This window comes from Siphateles boraxobius, unplaced genomic scaffold (genome assembly GCF_051911475.1).
Source record: "Siphateles boraxobius isolate OS27281-9 unplaced genomic scaffold, OSU_SipBor_1 7, whole genome shotgun sequence".
NCBI classification, from domain to species: domain Eukaryota; kingdom Metazoa; phylum Chordata; class Actinopteri; order Cypriniformes; family Leuciscidae; genus Siphateles; species Siphateles boraxobius.
This window is the reverse complement of record NW_027509197.1, coordinates 9392106-9404394: the sequence shown is the minus strand read 5'-3', so window position 1 is coordinate 9404394 and position 12289 is coordinate 9392106. Positions and strand designations below refer to the sequence as shown.

Sequence of the window (12289 nt, the reverse complement as noted above, 5' to 3'; positions counted from 1 at the left end):
GTCTTCTACGCTTTGTCATGCATCCATGCCTCTCTTTTAAAGGGATAGTTCACCCCAAATTTAAATTCTGCCATCATTTGCTCTACAAACAATGTCCAAAAAACATAAAAGTAATATAAATGTGGTCAATATCACATGTGGATAGACAGAGGTCAGTGGTATGCTATATACCAAGAATCCATGTGATAGCTTTGCATGATGAAAATATCAAAGATCAAAACGTTGCTTTTATTCTCTGAAAATCTTGAGTCTTAGCTCTAGAGTTTATTAATGACAGAAGTCGCAATGTATGCATTATTTTGAGTCTGATCTTTTCAATAAATCAGGTGGTCCAAGTTACAATATTGGTCTGAATGTTACATTCATGAATATGAGTGATTTGGATTTTGATTCGATGATCTGATGCATGACCATGGGAACAGCTGTTTCACTGCATTGGAATTTAAGATGAGTTTGTTAGTTTTGTTCATTCATATGTTGTCGAATGTGGATCTGAATGATTGCTTTTGCGTGACTGATCACGCTATTTTATGTAGATAGTATGAGTAAAAAAATGCTCTGTGTCCTTGATTTGCCTGCAATAATTATGCAAAAACTGACACTTCAAATCAACATTTAAATGTCAACTTTTAGAATAGTCTTTAAAATGTCTAAATCTACCCAAATACAAGCAAGTATTATGTCTGAAAACAATGTTCTCAGTAGTAACTGTTTGTAAATGTATAATCTATATAGCCATCTAGTGGTTACACCATGGTAATTGCAGATAATAACTGGTCCATAATTTAGACTACAACCCCCTTAAAATATATATATATATAAACAATGTATAATAATTTAATGAACGATAGCATGACTATTCCGCATTCTAAAACATCATCCGGAGGCAATAAATACAAAATCAATGTTGTGTGTACTTAAAACCTAACAATCACCATTAGATCGCCACCCTTAGCCAGAATAATGCAAGAATGTTAGACCTCCGCCAAAAGTGTATCTACATGTGTCCAACGATTAGAATACAAAACTTAAGTTAGTGCCAAGACCCAAAATCTGCCACACCTAAATTTAAGGTCAGGAGCCGTTACTGAAATAAACGTTGGCAGTTTTATTCTATGGGTGAACTAATCTTGTAATTACTTGTGTGAACTCACCTGTAATTACTTGTGTGAACTCATCTTGTAATTTCTTGTTGTTTTGTTTATTGTATTTCTTTAACAAGTCAGAGAGAAAGGTCATCCTTACAATGCCACACTTTTGCAGTTTAATATATGCAGCAATCAGAGGCCACTGATTGACGGTCAGACATTGGAAATGTGTGCATCTGGAAGTTGACGCACTGTGGCGGCCATGAATGGCATAGCGAATGCAGTGATTCAGTGTCTGACATCATCAAAGGTCACATCATCGGAGCCCAGGCGCTGTGTGTCCTCCACATTAGCATGTGCCGTGTCCCCTCAGCCAGCACAACCAACAATGGGCCGCTTGTTTTTCAGCCACCCACATGCGTTGTATATCAGTCAAATTGTGACACACTGTCTCCAGGTTGTTTTCCTCTTTGCTCTGTCCCCCTGTTGTTTTGAGCAGTCACTGGCTGTTTTGATTTTTTTGTTTACTGCAATCTCTACTTTTTTATGTGCTTCCAGCCCTGTTTAAAGGACCAGCTTGAATTTATGCTATTTATGCTTGGTGTTTAGTGATGGTCTAGCTGGTGGGATAGCAGAACTCAACCAGCAGGATGGATTGATGGATTGATGGATTGATGGATGGATGGATGGATGGATGGATGGATGGATGGATGGATTGATGGATGAATGAATGAATGAATGAATGGATGGATGGGACAGATTGACAAGCAGACAAAAAGATAAATACACAGACAATACATTGTTGGCAAGATCTACAGATACAGACAGTATAGTAAATAAATCTCTATCTATCTGTTTATCCATCTAAGGATGGATGGACGGATTGAAAAATAGAAATATTTATAAACCGATAAATAGATAAACCGACATAATGATAAATTGGATGGATAATTGGATGGATATTTGGATGGTCAGTCAGGCAAGCGAATTGATAAATAGATAGAGAGACAAGGTAATAAATAGTTGGATAGATATACAGAGACAGGCAGAATGATAAATAGATTGATAGACAGGTAGGTACAGTAGAGATGGAGGGATGGATTGATAGATGGAATGGTACAATGATAGATGGACGGATGGATGGATGGTCGGGCAGACAGACAAATAAGACATTGAAACAGACAGAACAATAGATAGATGGATAGATGCGTAGATAGATTGATAGGTAAATAAGTAGTTTGATAGATTGATGGATAGACAGAACAATAAATTAGACAGATAGGTAGAGACGGATGGATGGATAAATGGACAGACAGACAGATGGATGGATGGATAAATGGATAGATGGATGGATGGATAAATGGATAGATGGATGGATAGACAGGCAGACATTGTAAAAAGTCACTAATCGCTTGCATTTGCTCTCTGCTTCAGGTGATGTCATAACAAGGCGCCACACAGTTGAAATGTCCAACCATCACAGAGACTTCCTAGCCAAAGCTCTGTACGGACGACTCTTCAGCTTCTTGGTCAATAACATTAACTTTTACCTCCAAGGCCATGAAGAAAACACTGGGTAAGATGCGTGCATGTGAGCATAGATGCATGTTTTTTTGTGTGCATTTGAAGATTTGTGAATAAGAGGCTTGCATAAACAGAGATTGTTATTGAACAATTTTAGTTTTTTGAAGTTAGTTTATACATTGTTCCTTCATTGTTTCAAAGTACACAGACCCATTTCAGTGTACATATGACTTCAGGGACGCTTACCAGCTATTGATCTATACAGATTATTCGACTCTACTGCTCACAGAACGCACTCAGCTGTGACTTGTAGAAATTCACACCAAATCCTCCACAGAGACCTTCTGTGATTTAACATCAGTCAAAACAAGGGGTCACGGAGACGTTTCTGAATAGTTTACATAGCAAATGCGAGAGCACCTGACGATAAGCGGCACAGCCAGTAGCATTCGAGCAGGAGAACACACCCAGTGCTGGCATTGCATTATGAGAAAGGTATGAATTTTTGAAAAAAAACCTGAAATTTCCATGGAACGCCAAGTATGCTTTTTTCACACATAGACAAGTCACAGTGACTCATCATTCCACACAATTTCACATGCCTCACTGTCCTCCACAAAAAAAAAACACACACTGAGCATATTTTCATCTTTAAAGACATACAAATATGCAGAAACAATTATAAACTGGCAGCTTCTAATCATTTAACGGCCAGTTAATATGTCTTACCTGCCTTGAACCTATATTTGACATAATATACACCTGCCAATGGCCTGTGACTGTTTTTGCAAAAACGGGCAGTTATGACTCCAAAAGTTTAGATACCAGTGAAAATTTCAATACCACAACTAAATCTACTGGCCTGACTAATATAAATGTAAAAAGACAAGTAAACTGTCAGTAATAAAATAAGAACAAATACTCAAATTACAAGCAAGAACACTAATAAATGCAATATAAAAAAGATACAGTTGAAATAAACAATGCTTTTCAGGTTTATTAGGTAGGTCTGACAGTATTTTCCAGGAACATACATTTAATAAAGCAAGTAAATGACACTGCATAGTCTGCAATAACACTTTATAAATTAAACATCCAATCCTTTTTAAAGTTATAAAATGTATTCAGTCAAGAACAGTGAGTGATTTGTTTTCTTTCTTGTTTGATTAACATTAAAAACACAAAGTGACATCAGCCTAATAATCCTGTTTCTGTCCTCGACATAATGCATTGATCAATATACTGATACTGTACACATTCGTTTACTTTCTCAACTGTTTACTATTACTTAAGACATACACAACCGACTATGTTTACTAGGATACTTGCTACTTTTTGGCATTATTTTGTGTGAATTTGTTCGTTTAAGTTCAAGAAGACGTGAAAGAGCGGAGTTTAGTTTTCGCACAACATGTTTCTGTAACGGAATGAACTCCCTATTGCGTCTGCTTGCCCTTGAATTTTTCAATTGTCAAGGCTTAAACTTTCGTGACACTGCACCGCTGGCCCGTCAACTGTCCCGTCGCTCACTGTTCCATTGTTAGAATTCATAAAAATGTTACCGACCAACTGGTGACTCGCTGTTTCATATACTCGCCGCCAACACCAATTTTTACTTGCATTTGGTACTTTATTCAGTTTTTTTCAGAAAGAGACATTCAATTGATGGAACGTTTCAGTAAAGACATTTATATTGAACTATATATTCTTCAAAGACTCATAAACAAGATTCACTGTTTCCACAAAAACGATTAGCAGCACAACTTTTTTAGTTTACCATTATAGTTTAATGCAAATATGGCTACTATGATTATCGAAGTCATGCGAAATGTGATCACAATATTGCCAAAATCCCATTATATTTGCTTTAAAAGGGGGGAATGTAAACACTCATTTATAATGATAATAATTTTTTCTTGAGCACCAAATCAACATATTAAAATGATTTCTGAAGGATCATGTGACTATGAAGCCTGGAGTAATGATGCTGAAAAAAATCTGCTTTGCCGTCACAGAAATAAATTACATTTTAAAATGTATTTAAATAGAAAAGTAATTTTTATTTGTAATATTATTTCACAATGTTGCTGTTTTTACTTACTTTTTTAAACAAATAAACAAAGCTTTGTTGAGCATAAGAGACGTCTTTCAAAAACATGAATTAAATCTTTCCAACCCAAAACTTTTGAATTGTAGTGTTTATATGTTTTTTGACTATATGGAATGAGCTAAAGGAATAATAACTCATTCACACATTCAAAAATCCATTGTAATCTATTTACAAAAGGTGAACGGTTTAGCATTGTAAATGAAGGTACCGTTCTGAAGTGTGATCAATAACTAGGCACAGCAGGCTTGACCTGTGGTGTCCTGGTAAGCAGTTCAGTGGGCGCATTGGATTAGGCTAATGCACATATGAGAATGTTTATTACTGGTCGTTAAGGGCGCGATAGTTTCCACCGTGATGACCACAGCACCACATCAGTTTTTATCCACAAATATAATGCATTCTTGCTTTTTATTTTGATTTATGTACAGTTGTGTCAAGGTGAAGTGATTAAAAATAGGTCGAATACATTTTTAAAAACTAACATTTTTGTATCTAAATTCTAAATATGTTACTGTTTCTGAAGTAACATGCTCTCAATCCTGATTTGTGTGTGACTCCTGGTCTCCCTCCTGACACATTCTGATATCTTTTACACTACCAGAGACGCCGGGTGCTTCTGGTGTAGATGCGGTGTAACAGAAAATGATGACAGAATTGTCTTGACATAACCTTTTGTTTCTTAGAAAACCATGTATGTACTTTTTTCTTGTCAGTGACCTTTAAGTATTTTTTTTTCTTTTTTTTTCTGTTTTTTCACAGCTTATTATATTAGAAAAACCTTGCACTTAAGCTATGGTTATTTTAACCCCAAACAAATTGACAAATTGAGTCCTGAAATATGTTCCTGTCTGTTTTGACAGAGATCCTGCCCTTGAGATAAGCATCTTGGACATCTTTGGCTTTGAGGAATTCCAGCGCAACGGTTATGAACAGGTAAGTAGAGACAGCACAGATATTGATTGTGATGATAATGATAATTACACTTTTAACATCTGATTGTGACCTTTTGAAAGGGCCTTTCGTATCATTATAATGTCAGACAACTGAGGCTTACATTATAGCCAGCTTTCTAAGTGCAGTCTATTCAGAGACTGGCTCTGAAGAACACAAGCTGCTCCTTATCTTCTCACTGTGGATTCTGGTCCTCCTAAACCTCCTGCTGGTCTGCGCTGGGTTTGATGTGGAGCTGCCAATAAGCCACAGACCAGTGGGAATCAAGGCATTCCTGTACAGGGGAAAGCTCTGACCTATCACACAGCATGTTCCTGCCCTGGGCTATGGCTTTTTTTAGACTTAACGATTGACAGGATGTTCCTCTGCCGGGTTTTTTTTTTCCACAAGTATTTTACTCTAAATGAGACAGGTAGCTTTATAGCTCTGTTCCAACACTCTTCAAGCTGCCTCTGTAGATCGTATTTTAAAGACCCGGGTATACTTAATTGTCTGTGTTGCACTCCATCTCACGCACAGTAATGTCAGCAAAGCTTTCAAAGTATACACAATGGAGCATGCACTGTTATAATTGCACTTAGGCTGCATGCGGACGGTGTGCGTGGACATCCACCGACCCCCCTGATGACAAAATGTCATATACTTGTTTCATGACACTTTTTTCAAACGCAAGGGGTATATTACTGGGGTATATTTTATATTGTCGAATAAAAAGTGAAAATACATTGAGCTTGTTTTAACCTTGAGCTGCACGATTCAGGATAAATTGAGAATCACAGTTGTTTCGTTTTAAAATAAAGATAACGAATCTCTCGTGAACTAAAGAAAATAACATGCTAGAGATTCTGATAAAATGTTAATTTCTGCAGTCTTCTAACCATTTGATAGAATGAATAAATGACTCACTCAGAGACTTCACTTGTATAATTACCAGATGAATCAGTGTTTTTGAACGAATCTCTTAAATTATTCAGTGATGAACATTTTTTAACAGTCACTTGTCATTTTATTTTTCAGTCACATTTAACCAAAAAGCCATTAAAAAATGCATTGACTTAAGGACAATGGAAAAGATCATTTCCAGATTTAAGGAATCATTGCTTACAGCACTCTTATGCAAAGAAATGTTGATTGTGAAAATACTTCAGAATTTATTATATCACTAAATAATAGCTAACACTTACTATGTATGCTTATTAAATAAGCAGCCCTTTGTATAAACAAATGTAGAGCGCTCTAATCAGTTATAAATGAGGTTTTTCATTCTTCTGTTGAACACCAGACAGTTAACCCACCAGAGAGTTGACGGCACCTATTGACTTCCAAAGTTGTAAAAAACGAAAACTAAGAAAACAAATACTATGGAAGTCAATGGGTTCCGCCAACTGTCTGGTTACCAACATTCTTTAAAATATCTTTGTTTGTGTTCAACAGAAGAAAGAAACTCATACTGGTTTGGAACAACATGAGGGTGAGTAAATGATGACACAATTTTCATTTTGGGGTGAACTATCCCTTTAACTCCAGATTAAACTCTGATTGTATCCATACGTCCCCGAGCGGTCAGTTTAGACAAAACAGAGTGATAATTCAGCTTGTTGTAAAACGAGTGCATTTGTCGTGGCTGTACTTCACAGAGCTGTTTCATTATGAACAGAAGCCTGGAGTCGGATCTATGCGCATAGCTGCGTGTGCCATGAATGTATATACATATATTATAAATGAAAGATTAGTGTGAAATAAAGCTGCTGCTGTCAAGACCCCGAGTTGTTATTTTAGTGTTTTGGAGAGAGACAAAAGTCTGACTGAATACTAAGACGCCACGTGTGCACCTCCGCCCACTACCCAGAATGTATTTTGTGCAGGCTGTGTTTTTGCACTGGACAGATGAGGTCGACGTATAAGGGGTGGGTGTTTTCTCCTCAGCTGAACCCTTGGCACCAGACACAAAGAAGGCTCTGTGTACACTTGGTTTTGACCCATTAACCATCAGCCTGGATTTGGCGCCATCCAATGTCATTGTTGTCATAGACTCTATAGGGAGGATGCATGAGGTAAATTAGGGGTGCTGTGCTGTAATGGTTAATAAATAGCTGCTCCTTTCTGAGCTAGAGAACACTCTGTATCCTGCTGAAACCTGCTTAAACCAACCAAAGTTGGTTTGCTGATCTTGGCTGGTTTAGTGTGTTGGCCTGCTGGTCAAGTGTTCAAAACCTATTTAGACCACCTTAGGCTAGTAAAAGATGATTTATGTAACAACTGCGGCTTGTCGCCAAACGTTTGAATCTTATTGGTTGGCCATTTTTTATCACAGTGTGATGGGAAAGAAAGTAGATCACATATTGTCGCATTGACGACAAACAAATGTTGTGGATCGGACCAGATGCATTAACAGACGTTCAGTTAAATCTCTCTTGATGAACATTTGTTTTCGAGGGTCTGTCACCATCTAGATGAGGGTCTTTATTTGTATCTGTGTGTGGATCTGTTCTCCAGATATCCATCTTGACAACTGTTGAAAGGTAGACAGGTAGGGTGTGTGTGTGTGTGTCTGTACGTGTGCCATTCCTGGAGATCTTTTTTGACAGTGTTGAACAAGGTGTAAATCAGGGCTGGTGCTATAAGACATAAGTGCTTACCCACAGTCCCCTGGGAGATCTCCTTGTGTTGGTGTGCGTGACAGGTTGGGGAATGCTTACAAGACAGCGAGATTTCGATTGCTTGTCTCCTAAATATACACCTTTGATCCACATGTCAAAAGAGATTTATGGGCCTTGACCTTTCAAGGTCACAAGAATGAGAGAAAACACAAATAAGGAGCGAGTGACTGTGATTGAGAAGCATGAACTAGGAATTTAATGCCCACTAGATATAACTATATAAGTATCAGAATTGGGTCTGATCGAAATCAAGAAGTCTACTAGGGGTTGAACAGACTAGTTGATTTTAATTCTCTGCCATGGTGCTTTAAGCTAGACATCGACTAGTTGTTGATCATGGCCTATAGAGGGCGCAACAGGATAAAAAATCTTTGAAGTCCACTTTTACGCTCTGTTTCCAACAGTTCAAATGACAAATACATGCTTACACCGAGAGCGCTCCACAAGATATGTTTGATTATACCATCTGGATGCTCAAAATTGATCGGGAGAATGCACTTTTTAAACAGCTTAATGTACGGGTAAGCACTAGCGGCGCCAGGAATTCGATTGTAGATGGGCCTCCAGAAAACTGGATGGGCCAGTTAAAATAAGCAAAAAAAAGAAAAGAAAAACGGGTTCCCCTTCATCTCCGTTTCAGCGCTTTTCTGCGGCACTGAGAACAGCGACTCAATAGCCTACGTGTGTGGCTCTTGTGTCACTGTCCTCAGCTCAGTGCAGTAACGTAAGCCTAACTGGGGGGTCGCACACTGGACAAGAAGCGCAGCGCTGTGCTGCGTCGCGTCTAGAACAACTCCAGGTATCGCACAATGGACGCGCACTTTCTCAGTTTATGGCCAGCAATACTGTTATGTTTAAGGACATTATGGAATTAAGATAATGTCTGTACATGTTATGATTGTAGCTACTGTACAATTAAATACAATCGTTGCTGACTTTGCAGTCTGAACACTTTACCTCAGAGTATCCGTTAACTGAATGAATTGAGAATATCAGCTGAAAATCCGATAACATCAGAAATTGCATTCAAGCAGCTGATTTCTGTAAATTAATATAAAACTAAATGTATATTGCAGCACAGGGTGAAGTAATAAAGGCAGGATTTTGAACAAGGTCCTGAGCCGTTGCTGGGCGCCGCAGACAGACGCCGAATGGCGGCGCCGGTGTGTGTACACTCATAGAGAACAAAGTGTTCGAATTTTAAAGACGCGGCGCTGCGCTTCTTGTCCGGTGTGCGACCCCCTCAAGTCACACGTGGGGTAGAAGCCGCTGATTGATTGTGAAGCTTTCACTCAAAGCTTTCCTCGGGCTGCTTATTGGATGAAGTGCTAGAATGAAAATCACTCACAACTCACTACAGGCCTGGGTCAAAATGGGCGGGCCCGGACCCAAAATGGTAGCGCTGCGGGTGCGGGTAAGTTAATCAGCGTTCTAAACTAATGCGTGCTGCATTGTAACAAAGAGACATACACAAAAAGTAGCTCACACATCACGTGCAGAAAGGAACGCAGAAATGTTAGTCAACACTGTTCTGTGATTTATCAATAAAATAGCTTAGAAACTGAAAAGTTCTAGAATATATTTCTCAGTAACTAAAACCACCAGCTTCACTATTAGTAGAGAGAAGCTGCCAAGTAAAATTATTTCACTCGCAATCGCTCTCTGCTAAAATTTAGCAGTTCACTCGCAATCGCTAGAACTGCTAAAAATAAGCTATGTAGGAGCAATAGCCTTGTGGGCATCGCTGTGTCATATGCCACAGCTGTGTTCGAGTCAAATAAGCTCGAGGTTCAGGCTTATTTGTTCATTAATGACGACATCACCGACTAGTCGACTCAACTTTAATCACATAAATGTCGACTTAAAACAATCTGAAGTTGTTCAACTTCTAACGTCAGCAAATGATTTTCAGTGTTTTTTGAATGTCTAATTACAGAAGCCAATGTGCTACTATTGAATTTTTGGTCACAATGTACCGGTATTGATGATAGCCGTGATATTTAAAAAAAAATGAAATATCGATGTTAATACTACACATCTGATATTGTAAATTATTCAGTGCCACTAACTATCTGGTTGATACTCCAACATAGTAGGTGGTGGTATTGGACATTCAAGCTGGTTGCCACTGGTCATAAAAAGAAAGACAACACATTGTGTAGTTATTACTGCCACACAAAATTATGTTGGAAGAGATTCTCTACCCACACCTGAGAAAAGTTGTCCCGCCAGTGTGGGAGTTTTTTGGATTCGAAAATAAAGACGGGTTGTTGTTAGACTCTCTGTATGCAGGAAGTGTTGATCAACAGTAAGTCAAGTCACCTTTATTTATATAGTGCTTTATACAATACAGATTGTTCAAAGCAGCTTACATAAAACATTCAAAGCAGCTTACATCCTGAAAACAGGAAAATTATTCATATATGCAAACAGAATTAAATTCGGCTGTACAACAGCTTTAAAAGAAAATAGTTTGATTGTTCAGTTGAAGTCAGTTCAGTGTTGATTCAGTTCCATTGTAAGGAGGATCATCAATTATTGAATTAGATAATTTCATCTATAAAGCAGTTCTGCAGAAAACAGTGGTGTCATCTTCCAGCTCAGTTCAGCCTTATTGTGTCAGTGCAGTCAAAACAATAATATTGTTGAATATTAAATGTTATTTATTCTTGTACGCTTTTGTGCAGTTATGGTAACAAACACCTCTCTACACTCATATTATGAGTGTGATTCATTGGCCAAAAAAAGAGAAAACATAAATTTGACTATCATTAATATATATTTTTTTTTATTTCTATAATCCTGATAATACGATAAAAGTGAATTAATTTAAACACATTATTTGTTTAGTGAAATGTTGATGTCATATTCCTTTTCCACACTGGTATTATGTTGTCACTGATTTTTAGATTCACTCACCTTAACCCTTTATTTTGTGTCCCAGTCATTTTGACCTAGAGATGAATTTATTTTCCCCGAAAATGCTAGGTAATGTTAGGTAATGTTATTGCATTGTGTATATATATGTATATATAAATTTTATTTTTTATTTTTGTTTTTATATAATATACTTTTTTTTTCTTTTTAATTAACTTCTTTTTAAATTTTTTTACTGTTTTGATCATTTTTGTGCATTTTTTAGGGCTGGTCGGGGGTTTGACCTCGTTGCACTTTTAGTGTTGGCACCCTACAAAAAAATGTCTTAAATATTATAACTTTTTTCACTCAAACACGGAGGTACATAAGCTTAGATCAGTAAGATCTACAATAAACCACTTCCAAAAAGAAATACAATAATCGCTAATAAGAGCTGCCATTTTTGACATGGAACACTGAACGATTTACCTGTCCATCAGTTCTTAGAAGTGCTGTTACCAAGTCATTTTTAAGACAGTGTTGTATTTTGTACATGTCTTGTACAATTCTCCCTCTCTTCGCTCCGATCCGTTTCTTTCACGATGTGTGCTGAATTGGTTCAGCGCTTGGGCAGTCTTTCCCTATGACATCCCGTAGTGCTGTAAAACCTCATGATGAGAAGTTGATGATCTTTTCTAAAATGCTTGTTTTCTTTCCTCTCCATTACTTCCACTGTTGCTGTTTGTACTTCATCCAGTGTGTGTTGCCACATTAAACTTGGAAGACGCCCATGTTGATGCAGCCGTGCACGTATACTGTACTTCCCTCAGATGGACTTTTGATCGGCAATATCAAAAAGGCTCCATCATATATGACCTAAGCTCTTGAGAGCTATGAAAAACATATCTTAAATCAGCAGCTATATGGTTTGAAGTTAAAGTGTGGCTGAGGAATTCTATTGTTTGGGGAAAAGGCCAGCATCTACTTTTCCATCAGAAATTGTACCTTTTGTTCACATGTTTTGTCTTTTTGGACTCCCTTCCATTAGGGTTCCTTGTTTTTTTAACTTTCATCTCACTGGATTGCGATGATAAATGATT

General features: G+C 37.6%; 1 protein-coding gene across 5 annotated transcripts in view; it reads left to right on the top strand.

The window, feature by feature from the left end:
* The window catches only part of myo16 (myosin XVI), a 227951-nt gene that overhangs the window by 142293 nt on the left and 73369 nt on the right, over positions 1–12289 (top strand). For all 5 annotated transcript variants that reach the window (XM_077216645.1, XM_077216647.1, XM_077216643.1 and 2 more), the window contains exons 20-21: positions 2523–2664; positions 5583–5655. In XM_077216645.1, coding sequence (XP_077072760.1) covers positions 2523–2664; positions 5583–5655 — 215 coding nt within the window. The remainder of the gene's footprint in view (positions 1–2522; positions 2665–5582; positions 5656–12289) is intronic.